The sequence below is a fragment of the Phalangium opilio genome, unplaced genomic scaffold (assembly GCF_054372755.1).
Source record: "Phalangium opilio isolate 3A_F unplaced genomic scaffold, DU_Popi_V2 ptg000009l_1, whole genome shotgun sequence".
Classification (NCBI taxonomy): Eukaryota; Metazoa; Arthropoda; class Arachnida; order Opiliones; family Phalangiidae; genus Phalangium; species Phalangium opilio.
The window spans coordinates 10,646,991-10,674,102 of record NW_028324146.1 but is presented as its reverse complement, the minus strand read 5'-3'; the positions used below and the strand labels follow the sequence as shown (position 1 = coordinate 10,674,102).

The 27,112-nt window shown below is 36.8% G+C and overlaps 1 protein-coding gene across 1 annotated transcript; it reads left to right on the top strand.

Annotated features, from left to right (window-relative positions):
• Positions 1 to 21,155: 21,155 nt before the first annotated feature.
• LOC149713928 (uncharacterized) lies at positions 21,156 to 26,612 on the top strand. Its single transcript, XM_089849339.1, has 3 exons — positions 21,156 to 21,297; positions 25,013 to 25,135; positions 25,246 to 26,612. Exons 1-3 carry the CDS (start codon positions 21,156 to 21,158, stop codon positions 26,610 to 26,612), a joined length of 1,632 nt encoding a protein of 543 aa, XP_089705465.1.
• Positions 26,613 to 27,112: the final 500 nt, after the last annotated feature.

The window sequence follows — 27,112 nt, the reverse complement described above, 5'->3', positions numbered from 1 at the left end:
CAGGGATAACAAAATTAGGTCTTGCTTAGTGAGAACCCCCAATCATAATATTATCCGTAGGCCTATACAATTGTTAAATCCTCTAGAAATTACTGATTAAATATTCTAAAGCGTTAAGTTAAATTTATCTTAAATAAAACTTTGGATAAACCAAATTGTATTTCGGGGGGAGTGTAAAAACCCTAACGCTTTAGCCTATAATAAAAAATTAATAGACCTATTATGGAGTAAAGAAAATCTAAAAGTGTAATAATAAAAATTGAAATAACTGTCATTCGCGATTAAAAACGAAATTGTAAAAAATGAACATTGTATACTGATAAGATTTAAAATTGGCAACAAAAAACAATTTAATACCTACAGAGAAGGGGGCGTTCTCTTGCTCACGACGAAAAATGATTGTAAAAGTCAGTCAACAACTACCAGTTTAGAATTTTAGAATAAATAAAGACCATTTTTAGTTAAACGACTCGTAATCATTTTTATTTCGCGAAATACGCCGATCATAGTTAGCCGAAACCACTCGAATCCGCGGTGTTTCAGTCCGCCGAAATTAGCTCTCCCAATAGAAAAAATCGAAATAACAACACCACTCCAATTAACACCGGGACACAATAAATTTAGAGTGGCCGAAGTCAAAAAGACGGCTACACCATTTGCTCCATAGGATACTCCATATAGGGGAATAACTTGGTAAATTCAGGGAAGTATATGGGGAAAAACCTGGAAATCTCAGGGAAATTTGTTTTCCAAAAGTTGTACGAACCCTGTATATATAACTTGTAGTTTCTCGCGAAGATCTCTGGGACAATGACGTTTAGACCAAGAGCCAGTGGCCTGGATCTTACCTCATAAAGTACAAAAGGTCTGACCATTGGAATGAGTTCAGTTTTGATGCTCATTAATAGATTTGGCCGTCTTACGCGTCACAGCTGGGGCATTCGAGGGGGGCGAGGTCATGTTTGGCCCTAATGAGGTATGATTTCTTACCTCATGAGGTACATGAATAAAAAAGGTGGCAAATGATAGAACTGGAAATGGCGATTCCAAATATATGAAATCTGACGTCATCAAAGGGGGCCATCAATAAATCAGACGGGGATTAAAATGGTCGAATGAGGTATGAATTCTTACCTCATGAGGTACATGTATGAATCCGGTGTTGTTTGATAGATCTGGTCGTGCTAAATAACAGAATATAAAATCTGACTGGAAAATACGTGGCTTAGGTTTAATCTGACGGCCTGATTCTTGCGTCAGACTATGACAACTTCGTGCCTCATAAAGCTAGATTCCCACTCGACCGAAAAAAAACCGGCGCAAATCACGCAGCATACGGTAGAAATTTTACCTTACGCTGTAGAGTGTTCACACTACGACTGAATTTTGAGTTTGGCGGTAGATATTTTTGGGTCACGTGACAGATTAGAGTGGTTTCCATAACATTTATTTCGCACTCTGAATTAGTATCTCTGTCTCATTGTCGCTTAGATCGTACAAGAAAGTATATTTTCTAACCTCCTCAATAAAGACTTCCTTTAGGTACATTTTTATTTCTTCGTGGCATGTTCCGACCAAAAAAAACTACATGGCGGCTATTAATTTATCTAGCGTATGCGTGCACTCTTTAAATTTATGACGTAGTCAGTGGGATAATTTCATTGGCTGAGACACCGGCGTAACGCCGAACACGACCGAAAAATAAAACACAACACGCGCCCGGCCAAGCGGAAATTCCGTCGGGCTCGGCGTAAAGATTTTTCGGTCGAACCCCTTTCTGCCGGATCTCCGTCGTGATTTCCTTCGAGTGCAAGTCTAGATTAAATGTAGCAGGTTATTTATTGTAAAACTAGCCCCACTGATGTCAAGTACATTAAACTTAACTTGTTTGAGCGAGTTGCCTCTGTTTCTATCGTGGTAATGTGGTGAAATATTTTTGACTGTGATAAATGAGATGAACTTAAATTGGCATCATTTAATAATAGAGCTATTTCAATTCGGGGGTAAGGAGAGTTTTGGAGTCGGGGTTTCGTCAGTCCCCGCCTAGGTGCCTTATTGTGCGCGAAATTTAGCATAGAGTTTTACAGTGGCCCACAAGGAGGGAGGGTGACTCTGACGATGAAACCGTATATATTGATTATCAGACTGATTCGGATGATGAATCAGATGACGTTTAAAATGTAACATTTTTGTATCTTTATTTGCATTAAATAATAATTTAACGTTAGAAGGTTTCATTGAATGAGTGTGAAATAAAATGTGCCTGCATAGAGCTATATCAGTTGAAGGGGGAAACGTCACAGTTGGGTCTGCCAATAAACGGAGCCGATTTTCACCTTCCCTCCGTACGGGCCACTGTAGAACTCTAATCTAAATTTCGCGCACAATAAGGCACCTAGGCGGGGACTGACGAAACCCCGCCTCAAAAACTCTCCTTACCCCCGAATTGAAATAGCTCTACTATTAAATGATGCCGATTTAAGTTCATTTCATTTATCACAGTCAGAAGCATTTCACCACATTACCTCGAAAACTCGCTCAAACAAGTTAAGTTTAATGAACTTGACATCAGTGGGGCTGATTTTAAAATATATCACCTGCTACATTTAAGCTAGACTCGCACTCGACGGAAATCACGACGGAGACCCGGCAGAAAGGGGTTCGACCGAAAAATGTTTACGCCAAGCCCATTGGAATTTTCGCTCGGCCGGGCGCAAGTTGTGTTCTATTTTTCGGTCGTGTTCGGCGTTACGCCGGTGTCTCAGCCAAAGAACTTATCCCACTGACTACGTCATAAATTTCAAGAGTGCACGCATACGCTTGATAGATTGATAGTCGCCATGTATTTTTTTTTTGGTCGGAACATGCCACGAAGAATGAAAAATGTATTTAATGGAAGTATATAGAGGTAAGATGATAATAACGAAGTCTTTATTGAGGAGGTTAGAAAATATACTTTCTTGTACGATCTAAGCGACAATGAGACAGAGATACCAATTCAGAGTGCGAAATAAATGTTATGGAAACCACTCTAATCTGTCACGTGACCCAAAAATATCTACCGCCAAACTCAAAATTCAGTCGTAGTGTGAACACTCTACAGCGTAAGGTAAAATTTCTACCGTATGCTGCGTGATTTGCGCCGGTTTTTTTTGGTCGAGTGATAATCTAGCTTTATGAGGCACGAAGTTGTCATAGTCTGACGCAAGAATCAGGCCGTCAGATATAACCTAAGCCACGTATTTTCCAGTCAGATTTTATATTCTATTATTTAGCACGACCAGATCTATCAAACAACACCGGATTCATACATGTACCTCATGAGGTAAGAATTCATACCTCATTCGACCATTTTAACCCCCGTCTGATTTATTGATGGCCCCCTTTGATGACGTCAGATTTCATATATTTGGAATCGCCATTTCCAGTTCTATCATTTGCCACCTTTTTTATTCATGTACCTCATGAGGTAAGAAATCATACCTCATTCGGGTCAAACATGACCCCGCCCCCCTCGAGTGCCCCAGCTGTGACGCGTAAGACGGCCAAATCTATTAATGAGCATCAAAACTGAACTCATTCCAATGGTCAGACCTTTTGTACTTTATGAGGTAAGATCCAGGCCACGGGCTCTTGGTCTATTAAACTTAACTTGTTTGAGCGAGTTTTCGAGGTAATGTGGTGAAATGCTTCTGACTGTGATAAATGAAATGAACTTAAATCGGCATCATTTAATAGTAGAGCTATTTCAATTCGGGGGTAAGGAGAGTTTTTGAGGCGGGGTTTCGTCAGTCCCCGCCTAGGTGCCTTATTGTGCGCGAAATTTAGATTAGAGTTCTACAGTGGCCCGTACGGAGGGAAGGTGAAAATCGGCTCCGTTTATTGGCAGACCCAACTGTGACGTTTCCCCCTTCAACTGATATAGCTCTATGCAGGCACATTTTATTTCACACTCATTCAATGAAACCTTCTAACGTTAAATTATTATTTAATGCAAATAAAGATACAAAAATGTTACATTTTAAACGTCATCTGGTTCATCATCCGAATCAGTCTGATAATCAATATATACGGTTTCATCGTCAGAGTCACCCTCCCTCCTTGTGGGCCACTGTAAAACTCTATGCTAAATTTCGCGCACAATAAGGCACCTAGGCGGGGACTGACGAAACCCCGACTCCAAAACTCTCCTTACCCCCGAATTGAAATAGCTCTATTATTAAATGATGCCAATTTAAGTTCATCTCATTTATCACAGTCAAAAATATTTCACCACATTACCACGATAGAAACAGAGGCAACTCGCTCAAACAAGTTAAGTTTAATGTACTTGACATCAGTGGGGCTAGTTTTACAATATATAACCTGCTACATTTAATCTAGACTTGCACTCGAAGGAAATCACGACGGAGATCCGGCAGAAAGGGGTTCGACCGAAAAATCTTTACGCCGAGCCCGACGGAATTTCCGCTTGGCCGGGCGCGTGTTGTGTTTTATTTTTCGGTCGTGTTCGGCGTTACGCCGGTGTCTCAGCCAATGAAATTATCCCACTGACTACGTCATAAATTTAAAGAGTGCACGCATACGCTAGATAAATTAATAGCCGCCATGTAGTTTTTTTTGGTCGGAACATGCCACGAAGAAATAAAAATGTACCTAAAGGAAGTCTTTATTGAGGAGGTTAGAAAATATACTTTCTTGTACGATCTAAGCGACAATGAGACAGAGATACTAATTCAGAGTGCGAAATAAATGTTATGGAAACCACTCTAATCTGTCACGTGACCCAAAAATATCTACCGCCAAACTCAAAATTCAGTCGTAGTGTGAACACTCTACAGCGTAAGGTAAAATTTCTACCGTATGCTGCGTGATTTGCGCCGGTTTTTTTTCGGTCGAGTGGGAATCTAGCTTTATGAGGCACGAAGTTGTCATAGTCTGACGCAAGAATCAGGCCGTCAGATTAAACCTAAGCCACGTATTTTCCAGTCAGATTTTATATTCTGTTATTTAGCACGACCAGATCTATCAAACAACACCGGATTCATACATGTACCTCATGAGGTAAGAATTCATACCTCATTCGACCATTTTAATCCCCGTCTGATTTATTGATGGCCCCCTTTGATGACGTCAGATTTCATATATTTGGAATCGCCATTTCCAGTTCTATCATTTGCCACCTTTTTTATTCATGTACCTCATGAGGTAAGAAATCATACCTCATTAGGGCCAAACATGACCTCGCCCCCCTCGAATGCCCCAGCTGTGACGCGTAAGACGGCCAAATCTATTAATGAGCATCAAAACTGAACTCATTCCAATGGTCAGACCTTTTGTACTTTATGAGGTAAGATCCAGGCCACTGGCTCTTGGTCTATAATGAACTTGACATCAGTGGGGCTGATTTTAAAATATATCACCTGCTACATTTAAGCTAGACTCGCACTCGACGGAAATCACGACGGAGACCCGGCAGAAAGGGGTTCGACCGAAAAATGTTTACGCCAAGCCCATTGGAATTTTCGCTCGGCCGGGCGCAAGTTGTGTTCTATTTTTCGGTCGTGTTCGGCGTTACGCCGGTGTCTCAGCCAAAGAACTTATCCCACTGACTACGTCATAAATTTCAAGAGTGCACGCATACGCTTGATAGATTGATAGTCGCCATGTATTTTTTTTTTGGTCGGAACATGCCACGAAGAATGAAAAATGTATTTAATGGAAGTATATAGAGGTAAGATGATAATAACGAAGTCTTTATTGAGGAGGTTAGAAAATATACTTTCTTGTACGATCTAAGCGACAATGAGACAGAGATACCAATTCAGAGTGCGAAATAAATGTTATGGAAACCACTCTAATCTGTCACGTGACCCAAAAATATCTACCGCCAAACTCAAAATTCAGTCGTAGTGTGAACACTCTACAGCGTAAGGTAAAATTTCTACCGTATGCTGCGTGATTTGCGCCGGTTTTTTTTGGTCGAGTGATAATCTAGCTTTATGAGGCACGAAGTTGTCATAGTCTGACGCAAGAATCAGGCCGTCAGATATAACCTAAGCCACGTATTTTCCAGTCAGATTTTATATTCTATTATTTAGCACGACCAGATCTATCAAACAACACCGGATTCATACATGTACCTCATGAGGTAAGAATTCATACCTCATTCGACCATTTTAACCCCCGTCTGATTTATTGATGGCCCCCTTTGATGACGTCAGATTTCATATATTTGGAATCGCCATTTCCAGTTCTATCATTTGCCACCTTTTTTATTCATGTACCTCATGAGGTAAGAAATCATACCTCATTCGGGTCAAACATGACCCCGCCCCCCTCGAGTGCCCCAGCTGTGACGCGTAAGACGGCCAAATCTATTAATGAGCATCAAAACTGAACTCATTCCAATGGTCAGACCTTTTGTACTTTATGAGGTAAGATCCAGGCCACGGGCTCTTGGTCTATTAAAATAAAATGACTAATTATTAAAATAATAAAAGCAATAAAAACGAATCCGAACCACACTGTGAATAAGAACCGTCCACAACGTCTTTTTATAGTTAAAAATCTGGAGGCACCAAAGAGAATTTAGAAGGGGAGCGAAAGGGGTGGTTTGGAATCTAGCGCAACGTCGTCTGCTAACATAGATAATATCTATGCTGCTAAACGTTATCTAGGCCAGGCTTGGAAATAAGGTTTATTTCTGAACTAGTCCTCCGGACCAGTGACCCCTGATGTCTTAAATATGAAACTGGTCCCGGGACCAGTGACCTTTCCCCTATTTATTTTTCTACTGGTCCCAGGACTTGTGGTCGTTCCCTCTTCTAAAAAAATCTCTCTCGGCTTAGGGTTGTATACACAACTGGACTCATGGAGTCGAAATTTATGTTAAAATGAAAATAATTAAAGAGGTCCCCATATCAATTTTTAATAAAAGTAGGAATTAATAAACTAGTCATTGGGACCAGTGACCCTCACGTTTTGAATAAAAAAAGTGGTCCAAGCTATTAATAAACTGGTTTTTGACCTGTAAACCTGTCTTATTTCCTAGCCTGAATTCTAGGCAGGTCGATTTCCGGTATGATGCGTTTGTAACAAAGAGATTTTAGAACATGTGACCGGAAACTCGCCTACCCCAAAAAGCTCAACCCGACAACTTGTTTGGGCTTCATCACGTTTAATAGAGTCAGAGGGGGGGGGTCTTCCACTCCCCTTCTAAATTCTGTCTGGAGGCACGAGCCACATGAATATGTTAACCAATGAGAATAGGGCATAGATAAAACATACTCTAAGGTGCTGGAGTGGAACTCAGATGAAACGAGGGGATGTGGGTTTTTTTTATAAAAAAGTCTTTGTCAAATTAGTAAGAATTTATATCGAGAGGAAAATAGTTTTTATATTATAAAACTAAGTTCAAGTTGGCCGGGAGTGCGGCGCACTCCTGTAAGCCAAGCTTCTGGGCGGCAAAGTTTGAGGGAATACGACACATGTCGGCGATCCTACCCTATAGGTGCCGACTGCCCCGTGTTCGCACTCCGCCGGAGGTGACTTGACCCCCACACCCCTTCCGTCACCTCCCAAGTAAACCTCATTTCCTTCCAGTGTTTAACGAAGCTGGAAACTACTACTACCAATTTTATTGCTCCTTGGGAGTGCTCCGCGAGGACCCAAAGCCGCCCCAAAGGAAAACGCTATTAGTTTCAAACTTTAGCAGACGACGTTGCGCTAGATTCCAAACCACCCCTTCCGCTCCCCTTCTAAATTCTCTTTGGTGCCTCCAGACAAGGCACCCTAGATAAAATAACGGCTGGTGCACGCTGCTCTAGTAAGGGGCGGCAGGAGCTTGTATAGAAAAGCGCCTTCTCATACCTAGATGGCGTTACAATTCATCAATTTAAAGGCGCGAACTTTTGAAGCAGTAGAAACTTAGAAAGTAACGGACAGCTCAAAGGTGATAATATTCAATAACTTTATATATTTTTTAAGGTTTAAAAAACTTTATTTGTAATTTTTTTAACCCATGAGACAATTTTATGCTTTCAGTTTTAACACATGGGATAATTTTATACATTTTAACACGAGATCATTTTATACATTTTAACACATGAGATCATTTTCTACATTTTAACACATGAGATCATTTTCTACATTTTAACACATGAGATCATTTGATACATTTTAACACATGAGATCATTTGATACATTTTAACACATGAGATCATTTTATACATTTTAACACATGAGATCATTTGATACATTTTAACACGAGATACTTTTATACATATACAGCAGTTGCTTCTTGAAATTCAGCATTGTTTTCATGTTCTTGAAAAATAGTGTTTTTTAAATAGTCGCTCTTAGTCCTAGTTGTTGTTGGAATTGCCGAGACTAACAATCGCTTGTGTTTAGTAGAAATACTAAAATCTGATTTCTTAGTGTTTACTGCAAACTTTAGCAACACCTTCAGACTCTATCCACTTTTGATATTGAGTTATGTCTTCACCAAATATTTCACTTATCCATTTAGCCTTCCTAGTCTCATCTTTAGGAAAAGAATGAAAGCTAATTGCATGCTGCTCATCTAGAAGGTGTTTCTTTCCTTTGCATTCCTTTTGTTTACAATTTGGCACAATGCACATAACCATTCTGACGTGTGATATAGGAACTCTACTATGTTTTGTGCTTAGAAATCTACATCGAAAAATAATATAATTAGTAGTAATTAATAATAATTAATAATAGAAAAAGCTATCTTCGGTTAACAAATTACTTTTAGCCCTGACAACAGCATGCTTTCCTAAATAAACTATAGTTATATTAAAAAGTTTTATTTCTTATAAATTGTTTTTAGTATATATGAAATGTGAGTGTATCTCATAAAACTAAAGAAATATTTATAGTTGTTTTGTATAATTTATTAATAATAATGAAACTTACCTCGAAAATCCTGGCCTCATTTGCGCGTTTCAGCCCACCATCTTGGTCTGACTCCCGTTTAAATTCCCGTTTTGGCGCGAAAATACAATTGAAAACGAGCACCTCTACTGGCGAAAATTGGCAAACAAAAATTCACTTTTGGGTTGAAAAAAAAAAGAAGCGCGCTCGAGCCGTTATTTTATCTAGGGTGCCTTGCTCCAGATTTTTAACTATAAAAAGACGTTGTGGACGGTTGGTATTCACAGTGTGGTTAGGATTCGTATTGAAGGGGTTTTATTATTTTTATTGCTTTTATTGTTTTTATTGCTTTTATTATTTTAACTCATAAATTTTAAATTATTTAATTACGATGGCTGGTGATCAGGACAGGATTACCATTCGCAAGAACTTAACCACAAAGTCCCCTTTACAACACAAAATTATGGATACCTTTTTACGGATACGACCGTTAACTGCCAATGAAAAATCTGATGACAGTAATGAGGTATGTAAAGATTAAAGTTAGCGAAAAAGCAAAAAGCTGCGGTTATGGCAGTAAAAACTTATAATCATTAGCCATATTGTTTAATGTGTTAATACAAGCCTCTATTTTCATTCCAGACGTGCATGGAGGTGCTGTCAAACAAAGACGTGTTTCTAAAAGCCCCGTCTCTTCAGCGACCTTCAAAAACAATTCTCGGGACTGACCGCCGCAACAGAAAATTTACGTTCACAAAGATTTTTGGCCCTGATACGTGCCAGCAAGATTTCTTCTTGGAAGTTGTTGATGGTACCGTTCAAGAATTCGTCAATGGCAAAAACTGCCTGGTTTTTGCCTATGGAGCCACAAATTCGGGGAAAACCCACACCCTCCAAGGCTCTCCTCAAAATCCAGGTGTTATACCTAATGCCTTGGAGGTTATTTTCCACGTCCTAAAAGATCACCAGATGAAATTCCCAAGATATCAACCTGTTTCTTCCGCTATGATTGAAGAATTGACTCCCGAAGGTCAAAGAGCCTAGAGAGTGATCAAAGAGACTCTTATTGCTGGAATTCCTGAATTTTTAATTAATTTTTAAATTTCTAATTAATTTTTAAATTTTTAATTAATTAGGGTGATGATATTAGCTCTGATAATGCAATAATTTTTAACTGTTTTTATAAAACTTTTAATTTAATTTTTAACACTGTTTTTAAAAAACTTTTAATTTAATTCTTAACACTGTTTTTAAAAAACTTTTAATTTAATTTTTAACACTGATTTTAAAAAACTTTTCATTTAATTTTTATCACTGTTTTTAAAAAACTTTTAATTTCATTTTAATTTTAATTTAATTAATTGTTTGAGGCTAATCAGTAACGAAATAGTAGTCAGCGAAATGTATTTTAACAATTTTATATAGGCCTAATAAACGAAGAATTTTAAATAATTATATTTATTTTCAAATTGTCTTATGTTGCATGGATTAACTAAGGCTAGGGATTGTTCACTAACCATGTATTTTTATCGCCAACTTCATGTTCCGAATTATTCCTTGATTCCCCTCTTCATTCCCCCAATTTATTGGACCAAAACTGATATTTGGTCCAATTTTCTTGTAACTTCCGGTTAGGGATAGTAGCCATTGAGTTCAGAACATATATCCTTCAAGAGTTCTATTTGGATATCGGGTTTTCGCGCGACCATCGTTTTTGAAATTATGGGACGGACGGATAATTTTATCTATTTCACTTAAAAAATACATATTTGTTACTATGGGCTATGGCGTCTGCTATAACTTCGTAATATAGATAGTAAATGTTTAGAAAGCGCTTATGATAATGAAAGTAAATTGCTAGATTCTAGTAAAAACAGAGATGGAACTGCATTAACCGATAGTGGTATATGTATTTTTGAGCTTTCGTGATAGTCAACTTGACAAAAATGATCACCGCAAATGTCTTTTTTTGGAGTCCATTCAATTCCATTAATGGCCTGAGGCTGACACCATTGTTTTGGTAATTCCGAATTTTTTGTAGGGAATCTTAATGGTACATTTCAAAAAGGGTTGAACTATCTAAATATTTATTAAATTTGTATACGTATATGCTTATGTCACAGAACATTTTTATTTCTACCAGTGTTGATCAATATTCCTTTTATTAAATGTCAATTGCATTCGGGAATGCAACAGGTATTGCAGAATGTAATACCCATTGAAATTTCTAAAAGAAAAACTAATTACAAATTTTCACGATAAATTTTTGGCTTGTTTTTGGGCTGGGTAGTCTATATCTTAGTCAGTTTTTGGGCTTTTTTTCGAAATATAGATTGGTGGTTTTTTGGGCTTGTTTCCAATTTGATTTTGGCGCGTTCAAGGTTTTCAAATCTGGCATCCCTGCAGCAAAGCTTTATTGGCTTAACAAAACTAACTAACCGCTTGTCAAATTCTAGAAAGTTAGGCCTAGGTCAAGAAGTTTTTTTTTTTTTTTGCTCCATTTAATTGTCGAGCTAGGGCTATGACGCCTTACAGCTCCAATCAAACTAACATAAAGTAACTAAATAGTAATAAAGAATAGATGGGGAGTGGTGGATGACTTTCCCTTCATTCGAGTTAAATTTTAAGAAACCTGCGCAGTTTAAATTTAAAGAGGGGGAGAGTGGGCTGGGAGACTACGTCGGTAGGAAGGGAGTTCCAGATGGGAATAGTCCTCCTGAAGAAGGAATGCTTCATAGGGTCTTTGTGGGATTGACGCAGAAAAAGTTTATGAACGTGCCCTCGAGTCATATGGGCTTTGGGGGCAGCAGTAAAGTAGGCGGTTTAGGGTTTTAAAGAGGCAAGTGAGGTCTAGATAGGTCCGGCGAAGCGAAAGGGAAGACCAGCCTAAAGAATCAAGTCTTGCCTGACGCGAGAGGTGTTGCAAGGTTGATGGGATGCGCGAAGCACGACCCTGGACATTGTCAAGGAGATATATCTTGGGCCATGTAGGGATTCCAAATCTGACTACCAAATTCTAGTATGGGACGGACATAACACTCAAAGAGGCGAGAGAGGAGGGTGCTAGAAATTTTCGGAAAGTTGGCTTTAATAGTTGCAATAATAATTTGCACGACCGCATGTTTTTTTGATGTGTGAATGAAATTTAAGGTCATGTGAAACTTGAATGCCGAGGTCCCGACACTCATTTACTCGTTGAATGTTATGTCCTGAAAGATAGTACGGGGACGGAGATTGGGGGTCAGATTTGCTTTTCTGAATTGTTAAAACCATAGATTTTTGTTCATTAAATGATAAACCGTTGAGTTCTGACCAAGTCGCAAGTTTTTTAAGATCTGATTGAAGACAAAGAACATCATCATAGGATCGAATCAGACGAAAGATCTTAAGATCATCAGCAAACAGACACAGCTGAGAGGAGAGTACATCAGGTAGATCATTAATGTAAAGTAGAAATAACAACGGACCCAGGACACTCCCTTGAGGAACCCCACTAACAACAGGAAGGAAATCACTTAATGAATCCTCCACCCTAACCGCCTGGGTACGGTGGAGACGGTAGGACTCGATCCAATGAGAGATGTTATTGTCTATTCCAAAAGCGCGCAACTTGGCCAAGAGGCGATGGTGGGGAACAGAGTCGAACGCCTTGGCTAGGTCAAGATAGATAACATCCACCCGACAACCGCGATCAAAGGCTTCTAGCCAGGTGGAAAAGGCGGACAAAAGATTGGTTTCTACCGATCTATTGTTTAAGAAGCCATGTTGAACGGGACTAAGGTAGGGATTCACGTAAAGTAAAAACCAACATGAAATTTAAAACAACGGTGTTATAATTCAGCAAAATAAAATACGAAATCGTTAATTGGTTACGCGGTAAAGTAAATTCGTGTTTAAATACCGCGGACATCTTATTGAAAAGGTAAGAATAATATAAATTTAACTACAGACTCTGATGTGTTTGGTTTACGTCACGGGTTTCTGCGTATAGTAATGGCAGCTCTAGTTTCCCCCCCCCCCCATAGAACTTAATACCTCAAACTACGAGAGCTGACATTACATTCTATATCATAGACTAATGGCAACCCGCGTTATTTCCCTCTAGAACTTAATGAGGGTAAACTAGGGGGCTGCCAGGAGTGTCTAGTATAGGCAGACGCTAACCCTTAGTCAGGTTAGCTGGGACCCTATTCTCTAAATATCTAAATCATTTGGACGATGATCCAAATCTAAACGTTTGGATCGGTTCCATTTGGACAGGGCGCTTAAAACCGTATTCTCTAACCCGAATCCAAATCGACATTTGGATCTCCCGCCAAACCTTTATCCAAACCAAATGTACGTCACTTCCTCTTTCATTACAATTTTACTTAGTGTTTATTGGTCAATTCTTTTGCGGCGTTTAATATAAAAGTAAAATGTTTTTAAGCCTTGGATTTTTGCATGTTAGATTGTAATAATTTTGTACAATTAAGAAACCTCTTAATTTGATAGTATAAGCTTATTAGGCCTAATTAATATTAAGTGGGAAATTAATTTGAATGAAAAATAGGTGGATATCTTTTATTAATTGGGAACTAATGCACACATTTTACATTTGAATTTTAGAAGATAATTTATTATTTATTTTGTCAGCATTAATTTCACTAAGGCAATAAATTTATTACCTACGAGGAATTAACTAGTATATATGTTTAAAATTAGAATTTAATTGTTTCAAAACTAATAAGGTTTTGAACCGGTTTTTGTAATTTAGTTATTAAAATTTGTGATTGTCGATTGGTCAATATTGTAATTTAACCAATGGCGGAACCAATTTTTTTAAACTCAATGAAACTGAAATATCAATCAATCATCTACTGAAAGAGGTATTAACCTATTTTTTTTCAAAATAAGGTAATTAAGGATTAGATGGCTTGCTGCTTCAAACAAGATTTTTAATCACGAAGAGAATATTTTGTTAATTTTGGTCAAATTTTGATATTCGGTAATCGAGTTGATATGAATAAAGCCCTTTTTGCTCATGTCTATTTTAAACTTTAGTCGCAGATTTCTCTTACCATTTCACAAGCATAATAAACACTACTGAAGGACGCAAATCTATCTGTGATCGGTAACGGTGACCAATATAGCAATTTGCCCAATTAATCGGTTTGAACTTCATTTGCACATTTCTATTCGTTAATTTGAAGTGTTGCGAGAAATTTGAATGGAATATAAGTAGTTATCTCTTTCAGTAGATAATTGTTGATGTTGATATTAAAGATTCATTGAGTTAAAAAAATTGGTATCAGTATTTCAATTAAGCTTTAATATCAACATCGGTTAATTTACGATATGGGCTCATGATGTTAGTCTGTTTATAAGATTAAATCGTTACTTTAAGTGTCACAAGACAATATCTACCTCCAAAATCGAGTGTTAGTAACTTTAAAACCATCTCCTCATCACAGGATATCCGAGGGTGAATTTATTATATCATTGATATGTGATAATCAGAGCTGTGCTAATTAATTAATTAGCTAATTGAATTTCTAATTAATTAGCAACATTTACTAATTGAAAATGGTAATTGAATTTTAATTACCTTAGTGCTAATTGAGAAGTAATTCTAATTAATTAGTATGAATTGGAAAGGTAATTATCTAATTAAAATTTAATTAGATTTAGGATTAACTAATTAGCCAATTGGATTTTCAATTAATCTTTTAATTTAGTAAAAACTAAAAATCAAGGAATTAACTCTTGATTCATCTATTTGAATATGAAAGCGGCCTTATTAAATCGATGAGGAAACCTTAGTGCTACTCTAAATATTTCAGCTCCTCAAAACATGAGAGGATACTAGTACTAGTAGAAAATTTCGTAGATCGTAACTGTCCCATTTCGAAATTTCGACTGTTTTTCCTACTCGAATTTATAGCAGTGCCCATGGATTTACTACTCAGAGTCCATTATAGGAACTGTGGCAAGAAAATGAAGAAATGAGACAAATTTTAACATGACGGAAGGCTCGAGGCTTGTCTCATTTTTCGTGAATAATTCACGGCTTCCGTAACCGTTTTTCAATGGCATTAAAACATTAAACTTTGCATTACCAAACTACTAAATCCATGGGCTCTGGTGATAATCACAATCTGACGAAGGCGCTGTAGCTCAGTCAAGTTTTGACAAGGCCTAATACCGTTTTGCTTGACTGCATGTCGCCGTCAAAATCAAATTGCTTTTAAAGCATAGATCATATAGTATCTACCCTTGATTTTCATTTCGCAACACACGTTGGATTCGTAAACCTCGACGCGCACCACGATTAAGCATTAAAATGCAAACACAACAACACACTGAGCGCATACATTTTTAGCAAATAACATTATTCACTACAGCTGTTTTCGGGGCTGACAGACGGCGATAAAGAAAAAGCCTTCGTAGTCCGCCCTCTTAAAGGGGGTGGTTTCGAGGGAACGAAATTCAAATGCAAGGCGCGTCCCGTCAACAAACATTGAATTCGTTTTACGCAATTAAAATATTGAAATTTTAAACAATTAAGTAATATTTAAGAAAACAAAGCACTTTTTTCAAAGTCTAAACTTTAAAAGGACGACGATACGAGAAGGCGAAGTAACGGGCAACGAGAGGTAAACATTTTTATAAAGGGCAAAAATTAACGGTAAGCCAAGGCTTAGCGAAATTTCACCGCCTTAAAAAAAGTGGCAAGTTTAGGAATAGATTGTGGGACAATAAAAAGGTGGAAAATTATGAAATTAGGCTTATATTAAAGCTTGAAACCTACTTTATATTATATTTAAAATCCATCCATCAGCAAATCCTCAAAAAATATGAAAATGACAACGAAAAAGGACCCACTCTCAAATTTTTTCCCCTTAAAAAAATGGCGGCCAAAACGGGGTAATTTGTCGCGGCGGCAATATTAAAGCAGTCTTATCTCACTATCGATAGGCCATTTCAACCAAAAGGCATTAAGAAGAAACAATCGGATTATTATGAGGCAACTATACGTAAAAAAAGGCCAATATTGGTCGCGCTGATATTTACTAATAAAACAGTGTATCCATGCTAAAATATCGCAGATTGGGGTAGATTTTAAAATTTTAAATTAAACATACTTAAAATTAATTTTTCTTTATAACAAGAAAAATGGTCCTAGATTATAGTTTAAAGTTTAATTTAAGACCGTTCTCAAAACTAACCAACGTATAGTTTTTCTAAATCGCGAGTAACCGATTTGTTTTTTTCGAAACATTTCCCATGTTATTTCTATGGGAAAATTTCTTGTTTTTCATCAGGTGTGATTAATTTTATGGAAATGAAAACCACCCTTTGCAACTTTATTTTTAAAAAATTAACTAATTAATGGATCTCTTTGAAATTTTAACCACATATTAAGGGCCCGAATTGTAGTTGTGTGGAATTATTTCAAAACAGTTAATACAATACAAAAAAACTACATCCAAACAAAAAACCCTCCTTATACATTAAGAGCAGTATGAAGTCTTATCTAAGAGAGCTATCGCTCTATCAGAATTCCTTTACCAAGTAGTAAAAACGTTTAAGGTAGTTAATTTAAATAATTTTCTTCACTACCATGGTAGAAGTAAGTCAGACTAATATCAAGGAAAATAAATGGTTATTTTTAACTAATAATGGAAATTTTTCAGTTACTTGTTGAACAGAATGATCATAGGTGTAATTTTGCATCCAGTTGCAAGTTCGAAACATTTTTTCTTCCAAAAGAGTAGTATCTGGATGAAGCTTCTCTAGCTCTTTGTTCAATTTTTTGAGATGCGATGCTACTGAATCATCATCTTCCGCAATGCTTGAAAGTAGCTAGCGATATGTTTTCGTTACGAAACGTATTTCAGTTAAACTAATTGTATATATTCAAATACCATCGGTGATGATCTTTTTATCTTCTTCTTCTTCAGTTCTTGTGGTTTCTCCGAATTTTCATCAACATTTTCTATCTCAAGTTTTCGTTTTCTGCTCTGGTTGAAAATCTTCCTCATTTTTTGTACCTGTTCCAAATGATCCATATGTCGCCTTTCATGCCTAAATTTTGTGTGAAGTGCCGTAATCCATGTACTCTATCACAAAAACATACGTTATAATTTTATGTAACATAAAATAGCCAAGGACATAGGGTTGAATAAGAGTCTAGTAGATTCGCCAGCGAACACAAAAGGGAAGGTAACTCTCAGAAAATTAAATCCTGGAGAAAATTTTATTGAGCCATATCATCTTGGATCCTCTCAACTCTCCCCTAGCTGGTATCATCCTTGAAATAAACTTACATATCCACGATCGTTTGACGTACGCAATCGGTCTGTCAAAAACTTATGTTTGCAAATGAGGGCAGCACCAACTCTTTGAAAATCATCAGTACTAGGATACCTGAAATTGTTCGAAAAAATACTTAAGATACGCATTATAGCGCATCATATCCTCGAAGAGTACATTTACAATAACTGTTTTATATTTTCTTCGAAATAAGTCACAGTTTTTGTCATTTATTAGCTGCATCACAGCTGTTGGGAATGTCGGTACTTTGTAATTAAGGGGAAGATGATTTAACGTTGATTCTGATGACGAACACGACGGAGTGACTATATTTTGACTGTCATCTTGTTCTAGCAAGGTAGGAGAGCTATTCACATCCAAAAATCCCTGACTTCTGCAAATAATAATGCACTTAATTTAGTTGCATTAATAAACCAATAAAATAGACTGGATTTTTAATTCTCACAATGTCACTTCATTGATTGCGTTATCTTCAGTACACTGCAAATTTAGTTTTGCCATAGTTGGTGGTAAACCTGTTTTAAGGTCAAAGTCGAGCCAGTCTTTAAAACCATCGTGGAATACTTATAGACTATTAATTTTCTTATTAAAAACTTTTTCAATGAGGCTTAAAAACTCCTCCGCAGTGGCTGTGTCCTTGCACTCGAAAAGCTTCTTGCTTTCTTTACACGTTACGTGGAAAGTCAACATCGACATCTAAGAAATAGTTGGTAATTAATTGCACTTTTGGCTAGGTATTACATTAAAAACAGAAAAAGTGGCCCAGAAAATATTATTGGCGAGTAATTTCTTTTTATCTGGCAACTTTGTGGTTCATGACGATGTCTTTCCAATCTAATCTATATATTTGAAGTGGATGGTAGTCGAGGAACCGTTGTCCAGGCACTAAGATATCCCAATCGCTAATTTCCTGAACTACATGAGCATTGTTATGTTTTAGGTACTCTGAGCTAAATAAAACCCTACCACACAAGTGCCAATTGCTTCTAATATCGATTATAAAGCATATTTTAAAAAAGGTCGGAAAATCTTCTGGAGACATGGATATAGGAAAAACAAACCCTTCTTTATACAAAATAGCCTCGTGATTTATTTCTGCAGCGATTCGCATTACATCCGAATCTGAAATAATTAAATGTCCGAGTGTCATTTTCAGCTGCTGTGGAAGCTGACTAAAGGTAGTTTTCCTCGATTTCAACATATCTCCGTTTTCAAACCCATGGACTGCACTTTGCTCCCAGTACTGAAGAAGTTGATGCCTTTTAGATATGGTTGAACAGACATTCCTAAAATTACGAGAGTTGCTAGCTATTATCTTAAAATATTGATGCTTAGCTTCAAATCGCATACACCATAAGTGTATTAGTGGTCCATAACACATAATTAGTCTAGGATAATGTGTTAAATAGTGAACTTTTGGTATGAAATGAGAATTCGGAGTTTCATTCAGTAAGTTCATGAAGTCTTGAATTAATTCATAGAAGTAAGGAATCCACGAGTTATTTATTATTGGCGCTGTTATAATTTCACCAATCTCAGTTAAAATTATTAAAAGTTCCCATACTGAATCACCAATGGGTACAAAAGAGCCAAGGATTAAGGGCAAGAAGTAAAACAAGGTCTTTTTTAGAGCAGCGGTACCTGTCAAAATCTTAGCTCCTGAAAGTTTATCCTTTGATATTGGTACGCTTTAATTTTTTCTGTGTAATGACCCATAAGGAAAACTATCGATTCTCTTGTTGATTTCATCAAGAGCAATAAAATTTGAATTTATCATATGGTTTAACACTAATTTCAGAGTCATTGGCACGACACCTTCGTAAAAGTCATGCATTATATCAGGTGGCAGACTAGTAGTTACTTGAAAATGTTCGAGTATAGAAAAAGGCGAAGAACCTTTAACACCATATATGGAAGCATTCTCTGGATTTTTAATCACAGCTTCGAGGTGATACCTATGAATCTCTTCAGTTCTAGTTATCATGTTTTTCTCATCAAAAATATCAGAAATGTTCTCCTTTTTAATCATGCATTGACGACATATCCGACCTGAAGAAAAGCATTGTGTGAAACCACCTACACTATGGCTGGAGAGATTATCGCCTGATATATTCGCAAGAGAGCCTTTAATATTTTGATTTTGAATTTCAAATCCCTCGGTCTGAAGCTTTTCGAGGTCATCCATTAGCGGTTTTAAAATTTTAGCTAGCCCATATTTTTTTAAAACTCGAAACCTAACAACTAAGGCTAAGTTAATGCTACTGAGCTTGCTGCGAAGAGATGGGTCAAAGTTTCCAATCATGAAGTAAACAAGAGTCACTTTGTGCAGCCCTCGTTTGGATCCTAATGGGTTATTTAATTCTACTTCATCCAAGTAAAAATGGAGTCTCCAAAACTTCGGATCGTTTGAAAATAGAGGGTTGTTTTTACAGATTACACCATCATCGAAATCAAGCAGTAGGTTTGAACCAAAATTTCACTTTTCCCTATTAAATTCATTCCAAACATCTTCGTGAGAGAACAGATTTTGCAAAACTCTAATAATGGGAACATAACTTAGGGTGCGTTTGAAAACTTTGCCATTTATTCTTTCCGTCCCTAAAATATAGTCAACTGGTTCAATAAAATTTAAATTATCCTTGCAGTATTTCTCTAATTTATAATTGCTCTTAATTACTCCAAGAAAAGAATCACTAACTACACGAGCTTCGTTCTCAATCCCGTTATCGTTATTATCTACCCCGTGTCCTTCCTTATTTTCGTTTAATGCTATAATGGTCTCCAAGCAAGTCTCTATCAAACCAGCCAAGCTACTGGTTATGCTGTTTGTAACACAAACTGGCAATTTGTGCTTTTCCCTAAGTTCAAGGATGAAAAACGCTGCATTTCTGTCTAACTAAACTCGGTTAAACCCAGTATTGGATTCTATAAAATTGTTTTCGTTATCACTGATTTCTAGGACTGAATCGATAACTGGCATACTAGTTTGTTGTAAATTATCCAACTAGGTACCCATCTCGCCTAAAGGTTCTAGAAAAACCCCTCGCGAGAAATGCTTCGTGTATAAATGGTCTTTTTTCCTTCCATTTAACAATAAGAAATCAAACATTGAGACATTGAAATTAAACTGTGTTAGATACAGAAAATTTAAAACAAGCAGCAAAAATCAGTTTTGAGTTACATGTTAGTGCCCCCTGGTAATTTTAAATTTTCGAGAGTGGCACCATCCAAGTAATTTATAATTATTTTGTAATTATTTAATTTTTGTATCTAACACACATTAAATTCAATGTCTTAATATCAATTTTTTCATAGTTAAAAAGAGTTGATATAATATTATTAAATGTAAGACCCCATTAACGGCGCTAAAAGCATACTTATCTGCCGTAGAGACCATACAACATTTTCGGTTGAATTTTTTACCCATTCTGGCAGACCACCCTACACGAGAAATTAGCCTATTTCCGTTCAGCGCCACTTACCAGTAGCGGCAATTTTGAGAATAACTATAATTGAAGAGCCAATCAGATGGATTTAAAAATTGCTCAGACTCCTTAGTTTCTCTGGTGACGTCTTCTCAAGGACTTGGCCGATTCGAAGCTCTTAAAGGTTAATTTTAACGTTATTAGTTGATTTAACTAGTGAATTTTGGGTAATTCGTGCCCCAAATGTGTTACTTAACGACATTCAACACTATTCTAACGGTAAATTAGCTTTTATTGTAATTATTGAGCTTCTAAAGTACCTTAACTCGGTAAGCCTTGGCTTTCTTAAAATTTCAAACTCTCAACACAAGGACCAAGGCTTAGCGAGTTACGATACTTCAGAAGCTTAAAAAACCCATTAAAAGTTGTTTTTACCTTTAGAAAAATGTTGAATATCGTCCAGAAACACATTTGGAGCACAATTTAGCCTAATTTCATAAGCTTACTAAACTAATAATGCAGAAAACAACTTTAAAGATATTTCAAGCGGGCAAATCCTTTAATAAAACGTCACCAACGAAACTAATGAGTCTGAGCAATTTATGGCGGCATCTGATTGGCTTGTCGATTAGAGAAGTTCACAAAGTCGCCGCTGCGGGTAAGTGGCGCTGAACGGGAATAAGGCCAATTGAACCAACCTCCTTCTATCCTCCTTAAAAATTCCTCCCTAAATAAAAACGCCTAATTCAAAAGAAAAACACAAAAACCCTTTATAGAGACAGAAATTCCTCTCTTGGTACCTTTACTATAGAGTAATTTCTTTCTATACATGGCAACGTCACACCCTTCTCTCTCATGCCTCAGTCTCATCCCCTATAGGGGGCAAATCTCTTTTACAAATTTTCCCCCGAAGCTGGGAACTCTCTCTCTCTCACTCTCAGAGCCAACAATAGACGTTTTTATAAAATCCTCTGGTAGAAGGGAAGAAAAGCCTTCGTCTCTGCTCTTTCCCCCGGCAACATAAGGATTTTATGTAAAGGTTTATTGGCGTGGTGGCACTAGCGTGGCAGTGGCAGCCATATTGGTGGGTTTTAGCATTTAATACATGCAACCTATCAGCGTGGCGGGCTAATCCGCCCTACTCCCTATCGCTCGGGACTCGTGGACTATACCTTATTTTTTCCAAAGTAGCAGACGACAGACGAAGTCTTCCCTTTATTCCCGTCCTCGAATACGAACAGTCTTGGATTTAGGACAATTCCACAAATCAAAAACCACTTTATTAATTGCTAGGACCAGTTTTTTAATTCAAAACCCGAGGCTCACTGGTCCCAGCTGGGATTAGTTTAATAATTCCTATTTTAATATGTGGGAAAAGGGGCACTGGTCCTCGGGACTAGTTTAATTATACCACACACGAGGGATCTGGTCCCGAGGCCTAGTTTAGATAAAACCCTTATTTTCAGGAATGATACTGAGTTAAGCCTAACTTCCGGCGACAGGGAATAAAGTGGATTATGTCACGAACTTTAGAACCTCCCCCCGTAAAAAGCTCTCTTTACATTGAAAGGTTTTTTACATCTAAGCAGTGCCACCCCTTCCCCTCGCCAAATTTAATCAGATGCTCAGCTAGACTATTTTAGTTAATTTTTATAGCCTTTAGCCTTGTAAACGATGGTAAAACGATCGCGAGAAAATGGAATGGCTGTAGTTAAATGCTTAAATTCAGAACCCCAAATCTACATAAAATACCCCTTAACCATGTCGATTAACTTACTACGATATAGAAATTATTATAATTCCATATTTTTGTGAGCCATTTTTTATAATTAAAATTAAACACTTACTTTAAGTTCTTATTGCGCAGAAGAGAAGACCAATGCTTTGTACGAGGCTTTGTAAGACTTTTTTTCGCCAGGGCTTTGTTTAAAAAAAAGAGGGAAATGTTATTTTACTACATAAAACCATATTAATTTATTGAGACTTAGCTTATAGTTAATTTCCGAGTTGTTTATAATATATCTATTTAAATAGATAGCCAAACCGTACTGATGAACGCATGAACAGACTCAACAGAGAGCACCTAGTTACCCCGCTCACACCAATTTAAGAAGTAATAAAAAATGGCGCAAATTCAGCACGAGGCTACCTCGTGTCGTTCAGGGTCTTACGAGCAAAGGAAAATATAATTTAGATTGCACGCTTCTTGGTTTTTAGCGACGCATATTTCAAGTGTGTTCAATTTTGAACACATTCGATCAAAGTTGAACAGGCATTGCACACTTTATTTTAAGAGTGCATGCGTATATATTTTTGGTTTTATAATGTACATTTGTCACTGGGTCAGGGCGCGTACACAGTTTGATTAATTTCTGATTAATTGGTGATTTATCACAAACCACAGTTAAGACCTTAAACCCGTTATTTTCCAAAATTTCAATTGCTTCCTGAATAATTAAATATAACTCGTCAGCTTTCATGTCATGACAAGGAAAGTACGCCAGGGTGTGCTTGACATTGGTTGTCAGGCCCCTAACCATTTATGAAATGACGTGAGATGCAATAGGCAAATCTTCTAACATTTGAGCACCAGTTCTTTCATTTTCTGCTTTCTTTAACATGTCTCCAGAATCACTTGAATGCGTAAATCCCACAATTTCTCCAGTGGTTGCTTTATAAATGAGGTCTTCTTTAATTTTCATTTCATCCACTTTTAGTGAAAAAGACTTTTGGTGTTGTTCTGAGCTGTCCAAGTCAATTTTTGCCCTCATCTCCGTCACAGCCTCAAGTTAGCTAGAGCTGAAACATGGTCGAGCTATAAACACCAAAATACGGTTAAATTTTTGATTGGTATAACACATCAAGGAACTATTAGCTATATTTCGAAAGGGTGGGTGCGGCGTAGTAGTGATAAGCGTTTGACGGAACATTGTGGTTTCTTGGAAAATCTTTTACCCGGTGATGTAGTTTTAGCTGACAGAGGATTTAAAATGGAGGACTCAGTTGGGCTTTACTGTGCAACAGTTAAGTTACCAGCATTTCGGGAGGGGAAAAGACAGTTAGATCCTCATCAAATTGAGTCAACCCGTAAAATCGCAAATGTACGAATCCACGCTGAAAGAGTAATTTGCGAGCTTCGTCAAAAATACACTATTTTATATTCTAAACTTCCCCTAGAACTATTGCACGTCGCAGAGGGCGAGCTAATAGCGACTATAGATAAAAATTATACAAAAACGAGTTTTGCTTCGCAGTCCTTAAAAAACTGCATTTATACACAATCCGCGGCACTTTTTCAAACCCACAAAGGGCCAGAAATTTGAAATTATTTTATGTATTGCAATTTGAAATTAAGTTTAATCGATATGAGAAATTTGGTTTTAATTGCGTAGTTCAAACATTTGTTATGATTAGAAATTTTACAACAAAAACGGGTATAAATGCGGCGTTTCGAGATAAAGGGAGCTTAGATTTTCACGTATGAAATTATATAGAATCTGTTCCCCTAAAAACTTATCCCTCTCAAATAATTAAAGCGAAAAAATAGAAAATGAGCTTTTAACATTTTAGTTTTTCAGGGTGGAAGAGATAAGAACACTTATTTCGAGTAAAATGTCGCTTTACTACTCCTGCTTTACTACTCCTAAAATGAGGTCCCTCATTCTCATTTGTGGTTTTAAAAGCAGTGTCGTATTTCAGACATTTATCATACATTCAGAAAAGGTGTTCATATGTGTGTTGTTACATCTTGTATAAGTTTTAAACTCCAATTCGAACTCGAGTCATAATAGTCCTTGATTTAGCTCTTTGTTCCGAAACGCCGCATTTATACCCATTTTTGTTGTAAAATTTCTAATCATAACAAATGTTTGAACTACGCAATTAAAACCAAATTTCTCATATCGATTAAACTTAATTTCAAATTGCAATACATAAAATAATTTCTAATTTCTGGCCCTTTGTGGGTTTGAAAAAGTGCCGCGGATTGTGTATAAATGCAGTTTTTTGAGGACTGCGAAGCAAAACTCGTTTTTGTATAATATCTGTCCCTTTTTGGGGAGAAACGTTATTTGGGAATAAATTAGTTCTGGAATAGTGAAACTCATTCGTCCAATTTTTTAAGACTAATTATATAGTATTTCACTAAATCGTAACTTGCATTCGGAAATTGGAATGGTCGGATAATACAATGCACTGTATAAAAACACACTATGCTAAATATTCGTTGAAACCATGTGAAAATTATAAAAATTCTTCAACTATACGCGCCGAGCGAGGCGCCGCGTTCGCCACCTAGCGGGTTAGAGAAGAACAAATTTGTGGGAAAAACTGAAAATGGCCGCGTCCTTAAATCGAAGCCATACGGGTTGTAGTGTACAAAATTGTAAAAATTATTACGGAAATTGCCCAGAAGGGGTTAAATTTTACCGTTTTCCGAGTTCAAGAATACATAGCATTAAAAGAAACAAATGGATCAATGCACTTAAACGGAAAAAGTAAGTTTTTTAGACTTGTCCCAACACCTAAATAACCTAATGTAAAATCACTAAAGTTGGCCAAGGCCTTAAATAAAATCTCAATTTGTTCGTTAACATTTAATTTTAATTTAGCCATGATGGAACAGATTGGAATCCTAAAAACAGTGACCGAGTTTGTAGTCAACACTTCGCAGGAGGCGAGAAGAGTGACGACCCTTTAAGCCCTTCGTATTTTCCGACGTTGAATTTCGGATTCTCGTCACTTAACAAAACTCCTGAAGATTTAATAAAATCATCAAAACAGAAATCTGAGAGGTATGGAAGAGCTGTTAAAAGGAGAAAGCTGTGTAACGTTAACTTAGAGCAAAGTTCGACAAATAAACCCACCCAAGTTGATGAACATGTTGATATACGTGAAGCTCCAAAATCTATCGCTACACAAACTGAGCCAGGGCATTACAATAATCAAGAACTATCATTGTTTTCATGCTGCTTTTTCAATGGTTCAGCGGCCACTCAAGCAAACCTACCAGTAAAGGTTAATTCTTTCACGCAAACGACATCAACATACATTGAAATGATTGAAAAAGGTTGCGGTGATAATCCAGTGAATCGTACGTTTTTTGACGGCCTTAAATCATTAAATGAAGAGCAATTGCTTTCACTGGCAGGAGTGAGATTAGATGTGTTTAACACATTGTTAAAATGCTTCCCATTTGCGTCTTTTAACACATCATTATCAAAGGAAGACCGACTTTTGCTTTTCCTCATGAAAATGAAATTAGGTATTCCGTTTTCAGCTCTTGGGGCATTATTTGGAATCCATCGAACTACAGCAGCGGCTAATTTCAAGGCTGTGTTGAATTTGTTTTATTTCCGTACAAAGAAGTGGATTTTAACACCCTCAAAGTCTTCTGTACGAGAAGCGCTACCAAGTTCGTTCAAAGCACAGCATGGAAACTGTCGGTTTATTATCGATTGTACTGAAATTTATTGCGAAAGACCCGCTGGTGTAAGACAAAGAGTTCTTATGTACTCCCAGTACAAAGGTACATTTACTACGAAGTATTTAATCGCCATAACACCCAATGGCTTTGTGAGTTTCATATCTAAGGGCTATGGTGGAAGATCTACGGATTCTTTCATCACCGTAAACTCCGGATTCCTTGATTTAATCGAGGAAGGAGATGAAATTTTAGCAGACAAAGGGTTTCCTCAAATTGCAACCCACATATCTGAAAGTGGTTGCACCTTAGTTATGCCCCCCTTTTCAAAAGGCAAGAATATTCAATTTACCGCTTCTGAAGTCCAAGAAACATACAACATTGCTTCAGTGCGGATTCATGTTGAACGTATTATTCAACGGATGAAGATTTATAAAGTCCTTCGATTTGTTCCAAGATCTCTTTTAAGGTGTATTGATAAGATAGTTCACGCCGCTGCGGTATTATCGAACCTTCAACCCCCAATTATCAATGAATTATCAGAAATTTAAAAAAAAAAAAAAAAGAGTCAACGTTTATAATTTATGGTGTAAATATTTATTTTGTTTAATATAAATAATGTAAATAATGTTAAAGGTTCATGAACCTTTGAGTTTTACAGTTAAAATTGCTTTTAAATAAATAATAAGAAGGTTTTAAACAATAAATATTTTTGTCTCAGGTACGCTCACAGGTTAAATCATCATTTAACTGTATTTTTAAATTGCACTTAGGAATTCTCGACTAGTTTTTTTATAAAGTAATTAAAGTAAAATGTCTCGAGTTTTGGAATGACTTCAGTCAGAAAAATATCGTTCCTATCGACAACTATCATCAAACTTTGGAATGGGGTGTAAATGAAGAAATGGCATACGCTCAAACCAGTGACGTACATAGCTACTTGGATTTGAGTATAATATTCGTGGCTAGTTTTCAAAGTTGGTAAAGAATGTGCATCAACTTCAACGTAAGGCACATTTGAACTTCCATCTGGATTCAAAATTGTCTTTTC